At 38.7% G+C, this 25,226-nt stretch overlaps 1 protein-coding gene across 7 annotated transcripts in view; it reads right to left on the minus strand.

Annotated features, from left to right (window-relative positions):
* The window catches only part of EPHA6 (EPH receptor A6), a 542,377-nt gene that overhangs the window by 411,520 nt on the left and 105,631 nt on the right, over nt 1-25,226 (minus strand). For all 7 annotated transcript variants that reach the window (XM_040567877.1, XM_040567925.1, XM_040567868.1 and 4 more), the window contains one exon: nt 3,680-4,343. In XM_040567877.1, coding sequence (XP_040423811.1) covers nt 3,680-4,343 — 664 coding nt within the window. The remainder of the gene's footprint in view (nt 1-3,679; nt 4,344-25,226) is intronic.

Consider the following 25,226-nt stretch of genomic DNA (forward strand, 5'->3'; position numbering starts at 1 on the left):
ACTCACTTGTTACTGGGGCTGGTACCAATGATCTAGCAAAGCAAATGCTTCATATTCAAGCCGTTTGTGATTAGCAATGCCAAATTATTGGTTCCTACACATTTATTAACACTTAATGAACCAAGAACCAGTTCAGAGAAGATGGCTTTTTATCCCTCCAGGCTATGCTATTAAGAAATGTACATGATACATGAATAACCATGAGCATCTTGCAGTCATTAAGACTTTTTCCATTGACCTCACTAAAGCAAGACAGTGCCCAAATCAATAAAAAAACCTCTATCAACATCTCTCTGAACTGTTCTAGATGCATTCAGGTAGACATTTAATAAATACAGATATTTTAATCCAGTTGTCAGTTCTTCTCTAGGCACTGTCACTCTGAAACTACACTTTTAAAGCAAACACAATGGATCAGGAATACTGATAGTTTCACAGACAGAGAGATGCATATAAAACCAACTCATTTATATAACTGAAGTAGTAATGCAACTTAGTAATTCCTGAATACAGAGATGTACTTTTTAAGATCTGTGATAGATAGGCCATACTAGTCATCAAAAACTTACTGTTCCTCACTGAACCATGCACTAGTGTATAATTGAAAGTTTGACTCCATTTGGAGGTAGGAAAAATATTCAGGTGTTAGCCTATATGCTGCCCACCACCCAACTACTTGCCATAAGACATTCCAAAAACAGTATACTGTTATCTTGAAAGTTACTGTCATACAGGAGAAAAATAACGGCAATCAGTTCAGATTAGTTCTGATCTGTAACCTTCTCTTCTATCTCCAATACATCCAGTATTGAGATGCCTATGAAAAGCCTGGAGAACAGCATCCAATACTTCCCTTCCCATGTTCAGACTTGTAATGGTGGAATGGAAGGGATAAAAGGGTTCAGGTTTGGATTTGGTGGGTGGGCAGGGTAGAAAGGGAACCAAGAATATATGATGATTGTATAAAATATATTGTATCAATAAATAGATGCAGAGGTGTTTTTTTCACCTTTATGTTTCTATGAAAAAAGGCAAGTGTAAATTTCACAATCTTTCCACAGAAAGGTAGTATCATTCAAGTACTTTAAGATGTAATGAGTAAGAACAAGTTGGTTCAGGATTTATTGATTGGTGACAAATCTTTTTAACTCCAAACTTCCGATCCTTGCCTCAGCCTAGAAGCAAGGCTCTCAAAATAGGATGCTAGGGCTGTCTGGAAGCCTGCTGTCAGCTTAGCTGGTGATCTTAGTTCACGATACTCAAAAATTCACATGGTAAAAATGCATCCGCAGCCACCCAAGCACACATCTCTGCTACAAGCTTTGGCACAAAGGGAAACACAGCCATCTTGACAGAAACTCTAAGTCACTGCTTAAGCAAAATCCTAGAGAGTGGGCATTAGTGAAGTTAAATTCACCAAGAAATAAGACAAACGTTGAGAAACTGTCAGGAAAAGTAGTACTAATATTAAAATACATTGAATATAACTGAAAGGAAAATATTAGACACCTATGGAAATGATTTCAAAACATATATAGAAGCTCTATTAGATTATGATCATCTAAAATAGTTATCTGTTGCTCTTGGGGCAAAAAGGTAAGATGTGAATACTCATCTAAGTATTCCATTAAATTTAATAGGTACCTGTTCAGTAGCAGATTGTACAGTCAACTGAATAAATGAGTGGAGTCAATGCACAGCAGAATGGTTTCCTGACATTTTATGTAGGCTTTGGTTGCTGGTTTTATTGCTCCTGTATAGTTCTATGAGTATGACTCGCATAATGGACAGAAATTCATCGAGTATTAATGTCTTGAAGAAAATCCTTATCCCATTAAGAGAGAAGCCTTTTGACCTTTTGTAGAAAATTATTTCTTTCCAATAATGGCACTGTCAAAACTTTGCAATGAGTATATTTTGATAATTAACAGCAGCGGGATTAGACAACAAACAGTAAGCAGATTTCATTCTCTGATTGCAACGTATAGCATGCTTTTAATATTTTATCTCTCTCAAGGTCACTGCACAGCTTACTTAAACTTGGGTAGCTCTTGAGCACAGTATTTAGGCAACAGAAATCTCACTTGCATAATTTATAGACATGGACCCCCCCCTTTTTTTTTTTTTTTCCCTTTTTGCTACAACACAAAATTAAACCAAAGCAGATTAGTATCTCAATGGCTATTAAGGCTCTCTCTACAATCCATTACAACAGTGAAGAGTAAGAATATCTTTTTAAAAAAAAGATCTGTGAAACTTATGAAAGGTAGAAAAAATGCTGAAAAGTACACATGTTCTTTAGTATACTGTTTCTGAAGCTGACAAAACAACCAACTACCACAAAACTCCATTGTATGAAAAAATGCATGCCTTTTATGATTAAGTATTACCCAAGCAGTAAGTATCACCTATTCAGAAGGCCTGACAGGTGGAAAAATAAGTCTCAACACACACATTCTCCATAGATGTTAGTCTCAAATTGAATCCACCAAAGGTCACAGGATTGGGGTACATTCAAGCACAGCACTGGACTCAAAAGTTTTAGAAATTCATGTTATGAACAGAAATAACGTGAATTTTCCCATTTGCGCATGAAGCCCAATTATCAAAGTTTGACAAACACAACCAGTCTCTCAAGAGTGGCAGAGAAGGGGGTTAACGAAGCATAACAGCACCTGGATTCTGCAGAAGACATACTTTTTCCTCCTGCATGTGTCCTCTGTCCTACCTACGAATGTGAGAGGCTGATAAGGAAAGATACATTTCCCTTTGTAGACATCTTCAATTTGCTGCCTTGATTTGAAATATCCTTAGCTCTCTGTCATACAGCAAGGTGCAGTGCTATGTTGTTCTACACACGCCAGCACACAGAGAGGTCTCCATGAAAGTTTTAAAGGGAGATCACCAAGTACAGTTTTTCTAAGACAGAGCTCTTAAGATACAAGAAGGTGGCAAACAACATTCAACAACTAACTCCGACGTACTGACACTTCATCAGCAGTTTGGCTTACTGTATTCTTACCTTAGTCTTTGGGAAACACCAGTACTAGATACGTAGTATAACATAAGGTAATGACAATTTTGGCTATTGTTAACTTTTTGCTTTAATTCTGAATAGGGACTCAAACTTCTCCAATTGAACTCAGTTACAGATTTTCTATAACACATTACACATGGAAGCATTAAAACCCACCAAAGCATGGATGACAGTGTCACCTCTTCAGGTGAACACTTCATCTTCATGCGCCTACAGGAAAGACCTAAGTCTGAATTAGGTGACTAAATTTCCCTTTCTGAGAACAAAGGGGGAAAAAGATATTTCCATCACTGCTTATCTCATCCTGAGGTATACATCTAAAACAGATGAGAAGAATCTGCTCCAACATACACACTGATCTCCACTAATTATAAAAGGAATCACGGTGACCAACTGGCCTATAAACATCTACACTGTAGGAATATACACAATTCAACAAAAATCTATCTTCAACAAAATTAAAATAATCTTTAGTAACTGTTTTCTTTGAAACCAACAATATAGTGATTTTAAGTGATATTGCTTATTTCTGGATAAGAGGCATTCCTTGAAAATGTGATGCAACATTTCCCAGACACAATGGGCTATTTACTGTTCATATAATATCATAAGACTACTTTTAATCAAACATTGTTTTCTTACCGTGGCAGGAAGCATCGAGTTCTTCATATCCTACACTGCAGATACATCGCCCAAGAGGCACAAGCCAATCCCCGTCTGCTCCACAATACAATTTTGGGGTATCACGTTCCTCAGCGCTCTTCACACAGGAGCCCCGCACTTCCACCAAAGAGGAAGAATCAACCCTTGGAATAGTATCAGGGAACACAGCCAAGTTACGGACCGTGAAAGGGCACTTTTTGTAATAAACACGGACTGAGACCAAAGCAATGCACGCTCCAATGTCTTGAAAAGCAAGATAAAATCCTTTCTTGTTTATTGGCCCAACCTCACGAACTTCTGTGTTGAGTTTAAGAATGCGGTCACCCAAGTCCATCTGGGTAAAGCTCTCATCAGCTGCAATAGTATCAATTTTAGTGTACTGGTTTGGCTTGAATTTTAATCCATGAGATTCATCTGATTCCATGTAGTAGAGATTAAAAGTTTCTTTGCAGGTTCCCAGTACCCACGGAATACTGTTGCAGTCCCTCAGGGTAAACTTCATTTCCACATAAATTTTCTGTGCAGCATCACGGGAGATCCAGTTTGTTCGCAGCCAGTTGTTTTGGTTCGGTTCCATCACGTTACATACCTGGTATGTATGAATGGGACGATTGTGTTCATCCATTTCAGTTATGGCATCCCACTGAAAATAAATCAGATTGTGATAAAAATCAAGGAAGATAAAAATTATGCATATACAGAGGCAATCTAGACACACACATGTATTTGCATTTATGGTTTAGTTAAAAATAATTATTTACTTAAAGATTAGAGGAAAAACTGTAGTTAGAAGCTGATAGCAACCACGGAAGAGTACGACAGTTTTCAGAAGCTCTGCAATAAGACACACATGCCATCTACGGTTCTAGTGGTAAATTCAATACACCTGAAAATATTCCTGGGCATCTGTTTCAATCCCCTAGGCTGAAAAATTTCCTATAACAGTCCCATTTGGCACGCTTGTGGGCTGGTTGTCCAGCAGTCCTCCAAGCAATTCCCACTGCTCAGCAGCACTGCACAGGCCAAGGACCTGCAGCGGTCAGCAGCTGGGATGCAGCCACTCCAATTTGGAGGGTCTAAGGTACATGTACAGACTGTCCTGCCTTACACTCTCTGTAGACACAGCAAATTGTACACACAGATGTTACATTTCTGGCCCATAGGCTCTGTATTACACTCATTTCTTTTTATAAGAAAAATAAATCTGCCACAGGCATCACGTTATCTCTTTACCCTTACAAATTTTCTTTCTTACAGTTAGGAGCTAAAGTAGGAATTTGTTTTTGTTGTTGTTGTTGTTTTTGAGTTTCATCAATGTAGCTAAAGAGCTCAAATCAAAAACATCTACGAAAAGCTATTCACATGCTACACATTAAAAATTACTGAATGCCTAATTCAATACATAATATGCTACCATAAAGGATTACTAACAACCCCAAAATATCTTCAACAAAATTGAGTCAGCTTTCCACCTACAACAATATACCATTAAACATGAGTGTCTTCTTATGAAGAGACAGCAAAGTTGTAGTTCTGTGTCCAGAAATATTGTCCCACAAGAAGTTTTAGTGTGGCCTTTTGGACATACTGTTCTCTTATGGCATTCTAGATGTAAACCAATGTAATGAATGGGGTTTTGGCTTATTGATAAATATCACTTAAAATGCCAGACTATGATAATATTATAAAACATCAAAATACATGCTATTCATGTTCATGGCTTAGCATACTTGGAACACATCAGTTATGAATACACATTTAAGATTACTTGCCTACTAAAAAGAAACATGAGCTTAAAATTGAGAAAGCAGTTAGGAGTTGAAAAGCTGACCAACTTTCTCATCTTTGCAGTTACTTTGGTTAAATCACAGTATGGCATTTTAAAATTTTATATTAAGTATATAGAGGTGTACATACAAACCATGTCAAAGCACATGTTCAAATTACCCGTAACATGCAATTGTGAGTACAATACCAAGATAAGGACCTTACACATCATCATTCAAACATGAATTCAAATACTATAGTCCAGTAATACATCCACCCTACAAATTCTTCTCATATATATTGATACTGTGCATATTACATTTTATTCTTTAAAGCTAGATTTCTGAAGATGCATTTCGACTACTTAAGCAGTAGAATTTTTTGTGTCTACCTAGTTCAACATTACAAAGAAGGTAACGGTTGGCCCTCGGTCTACTAGATTGAGAAAATACAGGAAGTATGAGTTTAGTTTATATTTTTTAGAGCAAAGTAATAAATAACAATAAAAGTAAAGGAAAAAAGGGTACCATTTAGAAACACGGTGAAAAGAACGATTATTTGTTCATCTTTTTCTGTGGAAGAGGAAGATATTACTTAAGGTCAAGCGTTCATTTTCAGTAAAATCCCAATCATCAGATGATTCAAGGCCTACATGAACATTTACACAGGAAAAATCCCATATAAATATGTAGAAAACTAGTAAGCGAGGCCAACTAAGTTTCAAAAACAAGTAAGGTTTCTATATGGAATTGGGGGAGGTTGTTCCCATCTCCAAGACCTTTCACACAATCTTTCTGTAAAAAGAAAAAAAAAGGTAGCAGGGAAGTACACCTCCTGTAAGAGTGAACTGATCCATCGTGGTGCAAGTAGCAGAAAAAAAGTCCCCAAACCCGTAGCTCCATTAGCCTGAAATTCAAAGTGGAAAAAGGAATTCCAGGTGGAGCCAGTGACCAGAGGAGTGGGACTCCTAGTCACTGGAGTGCATACGTAGGAACTACCCAGAAAAATTGAATCATAGAATATCTGAATTGGAAGGGACCCACAAGGATCATTGAGTCCAACTCCTGGCTTCCCAAAGGACCAAACTCCCCCCCCCAAAAACAAAAAAAAGAAATCAGAACACGTGTCTGAGAGCATTGTTCAAACGCTTGAACTCCAGCAGGCTCGGTGCTGTGACCAATGCCCTGGAGAGCCTCTCCCAGTGCCTGACCGCCCTCTTGGTGAAAAACCTTTTTGTGATATCCAGCCTGATAGGGTGGACAGGATAGGGTAAGTCAAAGTATTTACTGGCAACCACTTTTGGAATTCCATCTCCCAATTGCAGCAAGAGTAATAGGACCTTCAGGCTAGGCTATTTTAAAAAACAAAAAACATACTTTTATATGATAACCAGACAATAACCAATGGTTGGCAAATGTTCTGTTACCTCATGGGATTTTTACATTGCCAAAGGCTTTTGACCTCCGAGTTTGGCACACATTCAGGAAGGACAAAGCTGCTACTTCATCATTTATGGCAACATCAGAAAAAATTCAGATTTGGTCAAAGTTGTGTCATAGAGGACTAGTTAGCACAGTGCTCATGTGTGTACCACTGCTCCCAATTTGGGATTTTGAAATATGAGTAAAATATACCCTGCAGCAAGCAGTACATAATATCCCAAGTAGATCTTGGCTTTCAGAAAGGAAAAGGGGACTTCCACACTCTGATGGGCCAGGTCTCTTCCCTTTTGCCAAGCATGAATGCACACAGCTTGAATTAACTCAAGATTCCACAGCCATGGAGGATTTAGAAAAGAAAAAAGTGTTTAATTAAAATACATAGCTCCAAGCCTTAAAATCTTGCCAGTAGAGGTTCTTTAAAAGAGAAATAGAAGAATCTCTCCCTTGTCGATCCCTATCATGCCTACCATATCCGTTAAATGAGATAAGGACATAGCAACTTTTTCTCCATAGATAAAACACATCCCATAAGTTTAAGCATTGTAGATGTTTTGAAAAGTGTAAGAAGTTTTCTGAATTTGTATATCAAACCACATTAAAAGGAGAATGTGTAACAGGCTTCAGAAAGACTTCTAGCAAAAAATTAATAATCAGAATAAAAGTATAATAGGTAGGATGACAACATAGTTTTTAAAATGGAGAACAGTCCTCAGAACTGGAATAAACTAGATTAAAGCAAAAAAAGCCTCAATATACTACTGTCTCAAGAATATTACAGAAAAAAATCGCAACATACTCTCCCCTAATATGAAATTCTCTTCAGAAATATTTATGTATTCACTTTGAATCAATACCTTGAGTTGAACTTAAAAATTAAAGCCCCAAAGTTTGCTGCTAGCCATATTGTTAATAATATAAATCTACTACTAGTGTAAGAAAGCAGTTTCAGCATTTCAATAACAGGTTTCAAAGACTAAAACAAGAGGGGTTCATCAAACATGGGCAGTGCTTCAGTTTATTCAAAGCAGATCTTACATGTTCCATGCCTGTGTCTTTCCACTGTGCTCTGAGCTGTGCTACTGACAATTTCCAATTTGTGAAAATTGATGCATTAGGCAATAAAAATATTTAAAAGAAGCATTTGCAAAAATACTGAGCAATAATCTAATCATACAAAAAAAATATTTTCAAAAAATTTTAACATCTAACGTTTTACCTAACCACTGTACTGAGACATAATATATACGTTACGCTTATAAATACAGCTGTGAGCTTGTTGGTGCACGATCTTAATTACTATTCCTAGATATTAAGTGCAAATGAGGCAAGTTCTACCACCCCAAAATGTCAACATCAGAAGTCGGACAGAATTCAATCTATGATAATCTCTGACAAGGACACATTCTTCCTTGGAGAAATACAATCTGCTTTTAATTTTTAAGAAAGCATTCCTCCCCCACCACGACAGCCAAGAAATATTAAAAAAATAGTTAAATTCAGTGCAACAAAGAAACTGAACAATTTACTAAATATGCACTCGTTTTCTTTTGTATTTCATGTTATAGCTATCTTATAGGAAAGATGGGGAGAGACTTTATCAGGGAGTGTAGTGATTGGACAAGGGGGACTAAAAGACAGTAGATTTACATATTAAGAAGAAATTATTCACTCAGAGGGTGGTGAGACACAGGCTGCCCAGAGAAGCTGTGGATGCCCCATCGCTGGAGGTGTTCAAGGCCAGGTTGGATGGGGCTTGGAGCAACCTGGTCTAGTGGGAGGTGTCCCTGCCTGTGACAGGGGATTTGCAACTGGATGATCCTTAAGGGACCCTTCCAACCCAAACCATTTTATGCCTTCAGTTATGCAAAATTATTCTTCTCTTAGACCTTAAACGCAAATAGAAATATCTTACTGGCAATGTCAGCACTAGAATGTTGTAGCTCCTCCCAGAACACTTAACTTGACATGCATGAGAGGTGGCAGAAGCTGTGGCATTTTGACAAGATGACAGCTGAGTCTACCTTCAAACTGAGTCTCTCGGCATCCTAGCGTACTGCATACTTCTGAAATTTTTCAGCACATTTTTCACCTTTCAAATCACACAAACCTGATAATACTGATGGACACAGTAGCAGGATAAAGTTAGTTTGTACTGATCAAATTCCAGGACTTGCAATAAAGGAGTGGAAAAAAAAACATTTTGGAAAAAAAAATTTCAAAATTCTATTTTAACATTGTAACCAGCAGTGAAACTGATAAGAGATTCTATTTCACTTTTACTTGTGGCATAAAGCAGGAGTAAATATCACTGAAACAGATGAACATGGAATCTGAAGATCAGGAGAGAATATGACAAATAATCCTTACATTTTTTCAAGTACAAGGTATGAGATAAGGCTACAAACCACACTAAGACTTGAGTTAGATGAAAATCTCAATTGTTCTCATATCTCTACAAACTACTTTACAATCTGTTTCCTTTCAGAACATCGCTAATATTTAACAGCTGTACAGAGAACACCATAAAAAACAAATGACCTGATTTCATTCTTGTTCTAGCTATAATACTGGCATTTGGTTTCAAAGTGTTCCCCCTTTAGTTATTTTTCTTAAGCTAAATACTACAGATTTGCAAAAATCAAATACTATACTTAGATTTAAAAATCAGCAAGAGGCGTTTATTAAAAGTCAGTAGGTTATACTAAAGGCTGTATGAACCATGAACATTACCAAAAAAAAGACTGCGTTTCACATATTGAATGTTAGTTTTAAACATTAGTTTTCATAAGGAAATGTTTTAATGATAGCATTCTACAGAAAAGTAAACATAGCAGACCAGTTTCAGTGTGATGGAAGTAGTCATAACTTCCCTGAAGACGTGACGGTTATTTCAACAACGTCTGAATCTTGACTATTATCTTTAAACCACAGTTGGCCTCTTAAGTGAGGCATTATCATGGTCAGAGTGTGCTATTTAAGACATGTTCAGTTGAACACTGGCATGATTTGCCCAGTACTAGCCATACTGAGAAGTAGATTTATGTGGGGAACACAGGAAAAAAAAAAAAGACTGAGAAGGTATTAGTCATTAAGGATGTAAAACTATTAGAGAGCATCCAAAGAAGTGCAACAAAGATGATGAAGGGTCCATAGGGGAAGATGTCTGAGGAGCAGCTGAGGTCCCTCGGTTTGTTCAGCCCAGAGCAGAGCAGGCTGAGGGGAGGCCTCATGGCTGCCTGCAGCTCCCTCACGAGGGGAGCGGAGGGGCAGGCGCTGAGCTCTGCTCTCTGGGGACAGCAACAGGACCCGACGGAACCGCATGGAGCTGGGACAGGGGAGGGTCAGGCTGGGTGTTAGGGAAAGGTTCTGCACCCAGAGGGTGGTCAGGCACTGGGACAGGCTCCCCAGGGCAGTGGTCACGGCACCAAGCCTGCCGGAGTTCAAGAAGCATTTGGACAATGCTCTCAGGCACATGGTCTGATTTTTGGCTGGACCCATGTGTAATCAGGAGAATCACAGAATATCCCAAGTTGGAAGAGACCCACGAGGATCACTGAGTCCAACTCCCAGCTCCACACAGGCCTACCTAAAAACTAAACCATAGTTATTGAAGAGTGTTGTTTGTCCAAATGCTTCTTGAACACCAGCAGGCTCGGTGCCTTGAACACTTCCCTGGGGTGCCTGTTCCAGTGCCTGACCACCCCCTTAGTGAACTTGATGATCCTCGTGGGTATCTTCCAATTCAGGACATACTCTGATTCTAGTCCACCCTGTTGCTGTCTCCCAGCACCCTGTGGTGGCTCTGGAAGGTTGTGTGTTCCTACAGCAATTTGTAGCTCATCTTTGACTTCCAGTTCCAGGTACTGCACGTGGGAAGCAGAGAGAACTCATGGCACGGCACCAGAACCAACAAGAGTGCATCTTTTTTTCACGTGGAGACCTGTACTATAGGCTTTTCTCTACTGTGTCACTGGAGCCTTGTTACTTCCCACGTTTGCAATCTCCACTCTGCAATTTATTTGGAAACAAGGCGAAGCAGATTCTCACAGTTTAGCAGCAGAAGCCCTATTTGTACATGAAAGATACACTACAATGTTTTATTTTTATATCAAACTCCACAGTAAAAAGCTTTTCCAATTAATAGGAATAGTTGCATCAAGCAGTTGAAGATGTCTATTTTACGTGGTCTGATATCTAGATAACTTCACATGTACTGGAAGACACTTCTCCCACAAGTTGTCACAGACTGATGAATTAATAGTGGGTTCTTAATCTCAGATAAGAGTTATTTAGGCACTGATCCCAGCAGTAGCTATGTAATCTAGGATGGCAGTTTTAGTATCCTGCACAGCTCAAGATTCTTTTTATTGACATTTTACTGTATTCAAAGAAAAACGCATGGACACCAGTTACTCAGGCCCAAGCCCTTACTCAGTAAGGTAAGGAATGGAAGAGACCATCTGACCTTATGAGTTCCGCACATTTTGTTTCCCAGGCTAGAAAGTTCCCTCACCTTTCTCATTAACCTTTTTACTCTAAGGACAATTCCTTAAAAAACAAGGGTTCTGCACTTACAAATGACTAACCAGTGTATCTTAGCTCATTCCCTAGCAAGGAAAGGTGGTGGTGTGCAGCATATTCAGATATATGTACATACTAAGTACACAACAGGACCCCTGGGTAAAATATTTTACACAAATCCTTTAATGTTGAGCAAAATACGTATGGATAAATCCTAGTTTTGCATTCGGGGGAGAACTGAAGGAAAAAGCAGTGCCTGAAAACAACATGCAATAATAGATTAGGGAATAAAACCTGTTGACTTCAGCCACTCTGTAATTGACTAGGAAAACACACAAAGGCAAGTCCTCAAAGGTCATAAATTGTATTACATATCTGGCAACAGAAGAAAGCTTTCCTTTCTAAATCAAGGAACAAAATACATAAGGGTCATGCTAAAGAGGTCTCTTGAAGGTATCAGAGAACTAGGTAATTCAGAAATGTAACTGTCAGTTACTTCTTACACAAAAACGGAGGCTGGCATTTGAAAACTCAGGGAACCTGAAAAAAGTGATGGGGTTTTCTGACATATATCCCTCATCAATCACAGATGTCCATTTCAAACAGGTCAAATCCCTAATAATAAAAAGTATGGACTATGTTCATTATATAAAGCTGTTTCTTTGGACAGCAGCAGCCTGAAGAAAATTACATGTACAGGTAACTTCTGTACCCCAAAACAGTTCAGTAAGCAATTATATCCAAAGAGGAGAAGAAAAAGGAAATAGCATTTTTTTTCCCTAAAATTTTAATTGGTTCTTCTATTATTGTCATTTAATGGAAGATTTTATTACTTGTTTTCGGTATCAGTATTTGCAGTCTGGGAGTCTGCAAAAATCTACAAGTGAATTCTCACTTTCAACTGTTAGTTACTGACAATCTTGTTGATCCTATTTCCATGGAAACAAATTGAATCATAAAAATAAAGAGTTTTAAAAGTTTTTTTTTTTTTTTTAATTCCCTTACACTGTCTCCACTGAGATGATCTCCACAGAAGTGGGATCAGAGAGGTCTAAGTTAGAAAGCAAAAGAGAGGACCTGCACTTGGCATGCAAAGTTGCTGATTGCCATCTACAAATGCAGATTTAAACTTCTGGCTGCTGTAGTGACATTCAAGCAGAAACAGCTATACTAGGTAACAGAATTGCAGAAAAATTCTCTTAATGTTCTTAGAAAATAAACATTTTAAAGCATAGTTCACAACTAAAACATTACAATGAAAACAGCAAGTTTAAGGAATGTTACAGAAACCAACAAAATTACTGTAAAGAAAAAAAGGCAGACAATCTCAGTTATCCATATGTTTCCCACCAAGTTTGCATAGCTAGCAAAACAGAACAGCAATTAAACTACTTAATCATTTAGGTTGGAAAAGACCTCAAAGATCATCAAGTCCAACCGTTACCCTAGCACTGCCAAGTCTATCAATAACTAAACCACATCCCTAAGCACCACATCGACATGTCTTTTGAATACCTCCAGGGATGGTGACTCCACCACTTCTCTGGGCAGCCTGTTCCAATGCTTCACAACCATTTCAGTGAAGAAACTTTTCCCAATGTCCAACCTGAACATTCCCTGGCACAACTTGAGGCCATTTTCTCTTGTTCCATCACCTGTTGCTTGGAAGGAGAGGCCAACCCCCATCCCACAGCTACCTTTGAGGTAGTTGTTGATAGTGATAAGGTCTCCCCTGAGCCTCCTTTTCTCTAGGCTAATAACCCCAGCTCCCTCACCTGGCACAGGAGCTCTGTCGCTAGGTGGAGGAGCTCCTCCACACAGGCACACCTCCCACAGGTGCTCCTGTACCACCATAAAAGTAGAGCACACCCCACAGCCCGACACCTGGGTAACAGCACTTTCCTACCTGGGCTCTGTCTGGGGAGCTGCCTCAGTTGTGCTGGGTGCAGAGCTCGGAGAGGCCACGTCCTCTGGGTAGGCCAACACCACCGCTCCCTGGTGGAGCCAGCAGAACCCCACCTCCCTGCAGCCCTCCCTGTGTGCCACCTGCCGCACCGTGACTCCAGCGGCTGGGGCAGCTGCCGCTGCTGGCCCTGCCCACTGTCATGTGATGGCAGCCACCACCACATGATGGCGGCCATGCTCTGGGGCAGCCTCAGGGTAGGGAACTCCTGCAGGCCACGGACTTCGTTCCTCCAAAGTCGGTCACCTCAGCCAAGTCTTACATTTAAACCGTGCCAATTTAAAGTCACTTAAGGAATGCACACAGACATGTTAGGTTAGCTCTGTAGAGCCATAACTGTAATTGTGACCCAGGTTTAGGGGTAAAGATGACAACAGTTTTCTACGTGGGCAGCAGCATATAGGAGCCTATGACAGTCACTGGCAAACCTCTCAAAATCTGTAGAAGTAAATGTAATTGGAAGGGAAGAGCAAAACCTGAATTTAAAGAAAGAATAATTAGGAAAGTTAAACAAGAGAATATAGGATGGAAAGTGGCTGATTATTTAGCCTGTTTTGGTTCTCAAAATATAAGCATTAATAGGTCTTGGACTGCAGAACATTTGTTCTATGGCTGAAGTAGCCAGAATAATGCAGAAAGCTGTTAATGCACTTAATTTAAAACCCCAAATGCAAGTCACCTCCCTGTTATTTACATGAAGCACTGAGTACTAGAACAAGTACAAGTATGAGCATCTCCAAATGATTCAGCCTTCCTTCACCCTGGAAGTTACTATGGTGCATATAAATGTTTTCTTCAGGCAAATGAGACTGAAATCTGGTGAGATTTTGGAGATGAGCCCTGGAATGCAAGTGAGACAACCTTCAGCCGTAAAACTTCAACAGCCTGCCACTCGTGGATTAGCCAGTGTAAGAACATTGGGACAAGATGACAAAACAGGGCAGCCCTGGTTGAGCTTTGTAGAAAACATTGTGGGCCTTTGAGAAGGGAAAGGGAGTCACACATCCTGAACATGAACCATTACACATATACTAGAAAAGATCAAACTCCAAGAAACATAATTATGTTTGAAAGTACCTTATCTGATAGGCGCTCAAACTACCGAGGCAGTAAATCCATGTGACCAGCATATAAGCAGTGTCATAATGCATCAAGGAAAAATATAGCCATGGAGTGATGTTTCTGCTGTTTGTATACCACAAAGTGTTAAACAGAAGTCTGAAGTAATAATACATGTTCCCTTCCATTTTAGACCATAGGAAGGCAAAGCAGTATTGGAAAAGGGCTATATAGGAAAATGAAAAAAACAAAATCGTACACATACACATACAGACTGTTTATAGCAAACCAATGCATAATTGAAGCCAAACACTAGCTTATAAAACACCACTCTCCTCAGTACTCTGGAACAATACCTTTGTTTTCCTGAACACGTTATGAACTGTAAAGACTCAATGACTTGCATCAAGGATCTGCAAGGATAGCATGCCAGGGTGTAATTTTCTTTTTAAATGAAAGATGATAGTAAAACCTCAGCAGAAGGTGAGAGATGCCACAATACTGTGGTAAAAGCACTGCTGATCACCTTTCCAGAAGCATCTTAATCCCTATGTAATGCAACACTCCCACTGTATTCAGAATTGAATGGAAAGTGAGAGTAGAAAGTCAGCTCCTTTTCCAGATACTGTGCATCTTAGCTCTCAGCCTGGCAGCATGCCCTTCAAAATCTGCTTGTGCGCCATCTTTGGGTCCTGGGCCATTTCTTTTGTAAAACAGAGGTCAGGAAGCTAAGAATATGTACACATAATGACATTTTACAGGTATCTGCTACTAGAATAGAGCTGGATTCAACTGATCTTAAGACAATTATTAAGGATGCTGCCAGGAAAAACAGAGGTCCTGTGCTGAAACAAAATGATGAACAATGCTGATGCTGGCAGGCTAATGAGAACAAGAAGCTGGCAATCCTCACTTGTCTGAATGAGACTTGCAGGATTAACTAAGAACAGAAAGAATAACAGAGCAGAAGGGACCTTTACAAAAAAACATGAATAATTTCTACATTTACAGTGTCTCTAGTTCAGAGACTTGTACAAATTCAGAAGCCACCTGTTAATCTTCATCATTTATGACCAGCTCAGTGCAGCCATGTCTGTACTGTACTGAATTCGACCCAACAAGCCTCATGGTACTGGAGCTGGTCTGCAGCCTCCTCTCCTGCCATATCCCTACTTCCCATGGACCTCAGCCCCTCACATTGTTTTGGCCACCTGAAAAGCCAGAATACTATCAGGGCAGGGAGAGACAGTTGGTACAAAAGATCAAGTCCTCAGTCTGAGGCTGACCTTGTCTGCTCATGATTTAATGCATGCAGTACTATGACTTAAATAACTGACTGCTTTTTACCAGTCAACACCTTACAAAATAATGTAGTGCATCAAATCATAAAGGTGAGTTAAATGCACAGGGTTTCAAATATTACTTCCCTTTTACTTACTATTCAGGCTTTGAATCTCCAATTTAGTATTTGAAATTCTCCTTCAGCACTGGAAAGATCCTCTTTTGCCTTCACCTCTTTAAGAAACAGAGCTTTAAATAAATACTATAGAATCACAGCAAAAAGGTCCTGGCTACGTGCACACAAACCAGAGCATAACTCAGAGTTTACCATTTTTATTTCCTAAATAATAACTCAAAGAAAGCATTTTCGTTCCAATGACAATAAAAACTGCACCAGTACTTAAGCTTTCCCATCAAAGTCTGGTGGATCTCAGAGTCTATTGTTACATGGGCACTGGCACATTTAAGTTACTGCAATTAGCAAGCAATCAATGGGGTAAATATGGATGAAGTAAAACCCATAAGAGTATCTAACCATTGCTTCTTCCCATCTTTCCCTGATTCTTCAGGGAAGTCACTAGAGCTTTAAAAAAAATTTTGAAAGTCCTGCCATTTCTGCTTCTTATTGAATTAGTACTAGTCAATTAGTGGTTTTAATTGAAACTATACCAAACGGAAACAATTAAGAATAATAATTACACAATGCAGCTATATAAAGCAGTCCAAAGATGAAAAACCTTACAAACACTAACACATTAATTCAAACTAAGACATAAAACTAAAGAAGCAAAACTAAAGATAATTAGAGGAAGGTAAAGTGACAGATCACTGATTTTTACCAGCATGCGCTGCAAGTTATAGTAATGAAGAGCTTGCTGTATCGGTGTGGATGCCTTTTATCTGACACCACGCTCACCTGCATGAACTGAAGCAGTGGCACTTAAACTTCACTGCGGCACAACAATATTCCTTCAAGCACATTGCTGACAGGCTCCTTCAGAACTGCCCATCATTTCTCTGACTATTGTGCTGCTATGTGAAACTGAGCCTGCTCCCATGGCATGCGGCAGGCTGAAACACCTGCTACCAAACTGCTGATGAACAACTGAAGATGTTCATCTTTCATTGATCACTTTGTGTGATCATCATCACGCTAACGTGTTACCACTGTGTACCAATAACATAATTCATTACTTCATTTTATTTCCAAGCTGCTTATCCATTTGCAAAAATCAGTATCAAAAGGGGAATGACCTCAATTAGAGACATAGGAATTATTATAGGGATAGTTAACTTGCTATTACTTGGCTTGCAAGGGATCTTGTTGATACACTCAAGTGAATGCCAAAAGGAATGGCATCATATCCTACTGTTTAACTGAACCCAGAAGTTCTGGAAGTAAAATCTGAGAGGTGAGCAGGAGAACTAATTACTGGAAGGGTAGTAAGCTGAATAACCTAAGCAGCAGCACAGTCTATTTGCTTTCAGTTCGTAAGCTTATTCACACATTCTAGATACATGCATTACAGCTTCAGATACTTTCCCAGTCAAGTCAGTCTGGAGCATAGAAATTCTGCAGACTAACTTCCATTAGAGGTTGGAAATGTGTTTAACCTGGTCTCCAGAATATGCTTAGAAACAAATATGTGAAATGAAATTCAGAAGCCTGCAATATGAGTAACAGATTCTCAGATGAGCATACCAGCCTCATCCATATAGTCTGGAATTCCAAAGCAGAAACAGAAGAAAAAAAAAGGGTAAAAGAAAGGAAAATAAAACAATCACCAGTGTCTTCCAGCAAATCAGTTTGTTCATGCTTCCCAAATAATTGCATATTTACTGAGAGCTTGTATAGTACTGTCTCCTGTGGGAGTCTAAGCTCAACCGTACTCACTTAAAATTACTGTAGAAAAACAACCTGCTACCCTTCCCTGGTGCTCATCCCATGTCTGAGTTAACAAAAGGAGGAAGCATCAAGCTCTTATTATCATGATGTATATATAAACCAGTATAGGGAAAAAAAATCACTGGAGTCGAGTCCAGTGTCAGAGCAACCTGCTCATCCATTTCCTCTTCTCTACACAGTGGTCCATTCTCCTGCTATGGCTGAATAAGAGATATGAGCTATGATAATGAATAATTCATGTGCTTTTTCAGCCTCCCCCATCCTCACTGCCCATGTTTTTAATTAGATAAAAACCAAAGATATTTTGTAAATCGATTTGTGGCAAACTTAATAAGAGTGAAAGAGAAACATTTTACTGTATCTTGGTTTATTTAGAATAAAATTTCATGTAGCTTTATGAATAAACTGTAAAATAGATCCATCTATTCTTTGTTGTATGCACAACTTTGAATCACATGGGTAGGTACTGAGTACTGATTTGTTCATATCTGTATATTTGATGGAGTAGGTTAGTCTATCGACTTACATAGGTTTGCAATCTCTTTAGGTTCACCCAGTTTAGGGAACAGCTAGAAGGTACTGATTTAATGAATAACTCCCTGTGATATGCAGAGGTGTTCAGTAATTATTTTCTCAGAAGTCTGTAGTTCCAGTTTCTGAAGGGAAAAAAAATATACAGCGCGAGGTGAAGAGATTTATCTTCTATTGCTCTATTGTTAGTTCAGTAAGCATTGTTTTCTTAGAAGAACAAATAATTCACCTTAAGATACAACTAACAAACTTTGGTTGTCCAAAAGGGCCTTGTTTGTAAGATGAGGCATCACTCACAGGGCATTCTGTGTTAGGAGCATGTCCTGAGAAAGTCGGCTGCAGTTTCAAGGAAACCATTTGTCACTGATTGATGGAGGCATAAACATCATTTGTCTTTTATCTGTTTGAAGGGATGGGTTGAACATAGAAGTAAAAAATAAGATGTAGTAGTATTCCACCATATCAAATGCTTTACTCCCACTGAATGTGATGCCTAATGAAAGCATCTTCACTGCACTCTTATGACAAAGATTTTGAAGCTTCTTCAGACTTACAGTCCTATAAAAATACCCGCTTTCTAGCTGCAGCATTAACCACCACAATCTTCAACTGCTAAGTATTTTCTGCAGTTATGTTGCACACCAAACTAAAAGTAGGGCTTGATTAAAAAAAAATCCTCCTCACTGTCCTATGCAAGTTAGTGTTGATAAAAGTCAACATGTGACTACACTGCAATCCCTCCCCAGATGTCTTCATGACCACAGGCTGTGTACCACAGGTCTTGTCTATCCAGTACAACATTCAAAGGAATTTATAAATCTGAAGACTGCAAGACAAAGACAGAAGACAGTAAAAAAACAATGTAGCAATGCAAACTTTCCTTCCCCTCAAAAGAAAAAATAATCAAGAAACATATGAACTACAACAAGTCTTAGTTCTGTGAAAATTTGAGTGCTCAAGAACATCACGTTTTACAAAGGATGTCAAGCCTCAGCCACATAGTTTTCATCTTAAAAGTACACTATTTATGGCAAAGATATTTAAACACGACATGTTCATTTGCTTTTAACCCCAGGAGATTTTTAAAAGTATATTGATAACTTTTAACATAATGTCATTTCTTCTTACTGTCATGACCTATAATAATCTTTGCATTTTCCAGATTTTGCAATTGCAATAGCAGCAACTGACTTCCTCAAGTACAAGAAGTCTTATTTCACCTGACAGAAACCTAGAGACATATTTGGACCCCACTGTAGATAAGCTGATTTACAGCCATGCAGAGCATCCACCAGCTAATGACATCATGACAGCTGTGGGCATTCAGGGACCATCAACTGCAGGTCAAGTTAGATAGGTTCATTTATCATTCACCAAAAGAAAGATCACACTTCTTAGCATGCCCCCCCCCCCCCCCAACTGCCTTTCAGTTGTCACAAGCATCTCTCCCACGTGAGAACTCTACTACATTATAGTTGAACACAATTGTTGAGATATTAGCCCAATGTACCTACTTAACACATTGCCTGCCAGCATGATGTCCTTTCAATGCAAAAATAAGACTCATTTAGGCATGCAATTTCTGAGCAGCAAAAAGGAGGAACAGATTTTTGGCATAGGTCTTCATGTGTTTGTGTTGGTTTTTGTTTTTATGAAGGAAGGGCACTAGGAAGATTAGAGTTTTATTTAGAACTTCTACATCAGTGGAGGTCTTCACACCATTTAAGATGCTCCATGACTATCTTATCTGGTCATTGAACACATGGCAACCAAAAAATCAAATAATTTTATAGAATATTATATACTAAGCTAAATTTTTGCTATAAAAACACAAGATATTGTCATTTTTGTTACTTTAATTATGCTTTTATCAGAGCTTCCAGTTCTCTAGAATACGAAAGTCAGAGCATTCATAGGGGCAAGGGGATGAAAGCAGTTCAACTCAGTTCTGGGAGTCATGAACCGCAGAAAAATTCCATGCTGTTAAGAGGTGCTGTTAAGAGTTAAGATGTTCCACAAGAACCAAAAATCTAGGAAAAGGGAGGACAAGAACTTCAGTTTGTATCTTCCTATTTCACTCTCACTCCAAGAAGTATCCTACAGACCACAGCAATTACTATCTCCACTATGCTATATGATGCAGCTGGTCTCCTAGCATAGTATTTAGTCTAAGAGGTGGTCTTCAGGAAGTGTCCACAACTCTGGCTCTTAGTAGCAGAGCTAAATAGAGACTTTTAGAATGCTAGTCTGCCTCATAATTTATATTTAAAAGAAGCATGGACTAGATGATCTTTCAAGGTCCCTTTCCAATCCCTAACATTCTGTAAAAAAAAAAATCTATCATACTGTTGAGTATATAAACTATTACATCAAATGACTATGATAATTGTTTATTAGTTCTCTGATGTTCATTCATTATTGCCTACTTTTCATGATTGCAGAATAATGACTACATAAGGCTTCCAGTTTCCTTACAAAATGACTTATTAGCATATGATCACACTGGAAGGCTGAATTTGCAACTAGTGACAATGCAAAAAGAAATCAAAAGCAGCAATTCTCCCTTCTTACAGGTATGACCTCACAGCTTTCAAAACTTCCTCAACTCTTTGACCTTTTTGCATTTGGGACAAGACCTGGGAACACACCCTCTCCCCACAAACCCTGGGGAGGAAAAAATTGAAGCTTTTAAAAAGTGAAGCAGCTAGGGAACTCCGGGTCTCCTCATGTAAAGGCGCGAGGGACTGAGACTTTGAGAATGCAGACAACCCACAGGAGGTAGAAAAGAAGCATATAACCCAGACACTGGCAATCACACTGTCATTCCTCAGCACATTTCTCTCTTTGTCAGTCACAACCATGTAGACAGGAGTAGACAGACAATAATTGGGTCTGATTAATTGAAATAGGACATTTCTGTCAAATATGTATAAAAATGGATACGTTATTTTTACTGCATAGGTTTATATATATATACACACACACACAAATTGCATTTTTCTTCTGTACCTCATCTTCAATACAAAACTCTTACGCATTCTCATGAGAATCAGTCTCAAGATTTCTGCTCTTTTTTTTGTCAGATTCAAGAGACTTGTGTATATAGTGCAGTTCCAAAAATCTGTATGCAAAACATTCTGGACTATATCATCCGCTAATCATAGTCTCAGTACCTTCTGAGAAGGTAAGTACTTGCCTAGAGCATGGTGTGCTTATAAGTTCAAGTCATCGCCCCCACCCTCCCCTTCCAAAACACAGCAAAACTTCTCCCTAGCCCTTGTAAACTTTTTACTGGGAAGTTGTTACGTTATCTCAGTTTACATTCAGATAAACCTGGAAGTGCTGGCCAGGCAGTTCCCAGCTAGAAACTACGTGGTAGTACCTAATACTGTAGGTATGTATGAGATGCAGTATACTGCTCTTCTGCACAAACCTGAGATGGAGGATGGTCAAAAGGAAAACTGTGTAAACTGATTTTTGTAGACTACTGACCTGCAAGTCCTTCACAATTTCTCAGCCATCTTTTGAAGCAGGTATGTTAAATAAATGTACTTAGGTACATTTGTGTGTCTGTTTTCTAATGAGCTCTGGCAACAGCTCATAATATATAGCAAGCTAGGGTAGTTTAATATACTTCCATCCAACTTTATATAAAGTTTCATTAGTTTTGCCAGCAACAACAGGAAAACAAAACGTATTCAAAAATAAATAACAACAATAATCTACACTTCCATTTCAGTTCCAGTATTAAATACTGGTTACTGAAAATAAACTAGTTTTCAGAAACTAATTATCTGGTTATTCAGACAATTCAGGTAAGCTAAGTACTCTAAAGCTCACCGTTTATAATTGTTGCAGGTAAGAACAGTCAGTTGAAGTTTTGTGGACAACATGAATTGGATGCAGGATGAAAGAGCAACACAGTTGTCAGTATTTCTGTACTCAGCTGCTGTACAGGTTATTGTTTTGAACTTGTAGAAAATTTGATCTTAGCATAGCAGCCACAAAACTAGTAGATTAATCAAAACAGAAGACAGACAATGAACTGGAATGTTAGATGCAAACCTGACGCTTATGGTATGTAAATAGAAAAAAGCACCTATACTAAAGCCTCAAGCTAGTAAAAATACATGTAAATTCATTACACTCCGCAAGATTAGGGCTTAATTTGTTCTCTTTCTAGAAAGAAAATGAAATGGGATTTCTATATCTGACTTTATACAGAACACATTTCTTTAAAATCTGATACAGGTACCCAATATCTTTGCAGATTTCTTAATTCTTTGCTCTGCATGTGTATTCTTACATAAACTTTGTATATGCAAAAGAGGCATTTGGACTTAGGATTTTGAAATTAAAAAAAAAACACCGAAAAATTTCAGGTGAAAGTCACTTTAGCAGCTTCTGTTCAATAGGATAAGCTATTTACTATAAAGACCAAATTTAATTTTTACCCATATGTTGTCCCAGCAAGAAAACCACACTACTCTACAGAAAGTTCACACTGGGACTAGGAAGCGTTAAGATTTGTGTCAACTCAACAGCTTGTAAGTACATAGTATGTCAATAATGCTGACCCTTCAACACTTGGTAGTGTCTGAGGGCTCAGAGCTACTCCATACTCCCCAAGTGTTCTCTCTCATTCTGGGTGTCCACCAACTCCACTTCCTGCTACTTACATTTCTTCTAAATTATGCTCTGAAGGTCATCCTTGGAACTATCTTCTGACTGCTATTCAATGATATATTGCTTGTGACCAAGACTTTCAAATTCTGTTTCTACCCCTACCATACCATTAACTTGTGACACCATTTGTTCCTGCCACTGTTCTGCAGTTCACAGCAGTTCAATTGTTTGGGGCTGAAAAAAGGGCTGTGTCAGGGACTGCTCCACAAGCCAAAATACTTCAAAAATACCGGCTGCTCTTTTTTAATTGCACTTCTATGGCAAAAAGTTATTTTTAATTATCTCAGCAATGATTTACAGTAAACTGTAACAGCACAACTGAGAAAGGTGTGGTACTGGTGCAGCAGCAGCTTCTTGGCACGTAATCTTTGCTGCCAAAGTATCAAGAGGTTATACAGTCAGCTACTACGAGCTCCATCCCCTTTCTTTTTCACAAATTTTTCATGATTTCAGCATTATACAGTAAAACTATATATACAGACCCCAACCTTATGAACATTGACAGATCAGGTAACCAAAAAGACAGTTTTCTAATAAATCACACAGCCAGACTCTACAATTTTTCTGCCTAATGTCCTAGCTCCCTGCCCCTTCCAGAAAATCCAGCTCTACCTCCCTACCAGTTTTCCACAAAAACTTCACAGGGTATAGCATTAACATTCACAGCAGGACCAGGAACAAGGCGATTTGCCTGGCAATGCAAAATTTGCTGTGAGCAAATCCCTTGCTCCATCCACTGGTGTTGAGGTTGCTGAGCACAACTCAAAGCCTCCCATGAAATGTGCCATGGTAGTCTTCCATGAAAGCTGCCTCTGCACGTAGGTGCAAATATCACCAGCATTGTAAGCAGACCCTTGAGCACAATGTGCAGATCTAGAAGAAATCCAATTTAACAAGCACTTCAGGGCACAAGCTCCCACCTCCCCAGTTGCTTCCTGCCCATGGTCAGCCTCCATCTTGAGGATCTGAGGGGACAATGCTGACCCTCACCAGCCTAGTGTCCCCTGTAGTCCATCTTAACAGGAGGTTTAGAACAACACAAAGGTGTTCTTCCAACCACTACTACGTCTGCACATTGGTACTAACACTTATAATTAAACAGTTGTCCTGTTTGTGGGATTTTGGCAGGTGAGGGAAGGCCAGGATGATGGGTAAGATCAGAATCAATGTAGTGAATGTAACAGTAAAATAAAAACAAACTCTTGTATGCAAAACAACAGTTCTTAATCACCTGAGCTGACTGCAGAGCCTCTACTGGGAAGCTTAAATACAGAGCTAGAAAAATTAGCAAAAAAAAAGCTTACTTTGGAAAGACACATTTGGCATCTTTGAAATCAAGAACTTAAGTTTTTATTTTTGTCTTCAATGATGCATTTTGTCCATGCTTTTTTTCCTCCTACAGAGTTCACAAAATATCTTTTATTCTTTGGCAGCCACATAAGAAGTAATTTTAAAACCTCTAGGTGCAGAAACTCTCCTTTGGGGTTGTACTGTTTGCAGGACCTTCCTTGCTGTGTAGAAATGAGCAGGTACTTCAGGCTGAACGATGTAGCAGCTACTTAGAGCTACGCTGTTTTTAATATTGCTGCCAAATAAAGTTTTTCTGGAAACAGCAGTGAGTAAATTATACAGGTTCTTGCTTTTTTTCCCCAGCAACTTAACTTATATTTTCCCACAGAATATTTGGCCTGCAAAATTGCTGTTCTGCCAAAATGCTCTACAAAAATACCAACAATTATGCTATAAAATGTCACGAATCAATAGCACTGCATGCAATATCTAATATATGCTAAGCCCCATGAGCTTGCTCTTCTATTTTTTTCAAGGTACTTTTTGCTTACTTTCAACATTAGATTGTTGAAATGGCTATTATGCTTTAAAGACACAAAGAGCTCCAGTAATCTTTGATAATATAGACAAAACTGGCTCCCCCACCCCAAATGAAGTCTGTTAGGGAAATCACAGGAGGAATAAGACATCAATTCTAGGCAGACCCTCCATTTTTAACCTTTTCATCAATCTGCTCATAGCATTTAGTGTTTTTTTTGTTTTTTTTGTTTTTCTCTTCCCCCTACTTTAAATATAAAGAATATTATACAGCTGTATTTTAATCTCAGTTTGAGGTATTTTAACAGACAGATAAGATCATAAGCTTAAATTCTGTCAGGTACACAAATTATTGCAAACAAATAGCTTGGGAAACATTGCTCTAGGTATTAAAGCATCCTGTGTTAATTAAAACATTTTAAAGGAGAAAACGAGTGAGCATAGGAACCAAAATATTGTATGCATGCTAGAATATAATTTAAAGCTTGAAAAATTTGCAGGGCTGATTTTCTAAGTACACACCCCAAAATGTTACTCATTTCT

This window comes from Cygnus olor, chromosome 1 (genome assembly GCF_009769625.2).
Source record: "Cygnus olor isolate bCygOlo1 chromosome 1, bCygOlo1.pri.v2, whole genome shotgun sequence".
Taxonomy (NCBI): Eukaryota; Metazoa; Chordata; class Aves; order Anseriformes; family Anatidae; genus Cygnus; species Cygnus olor.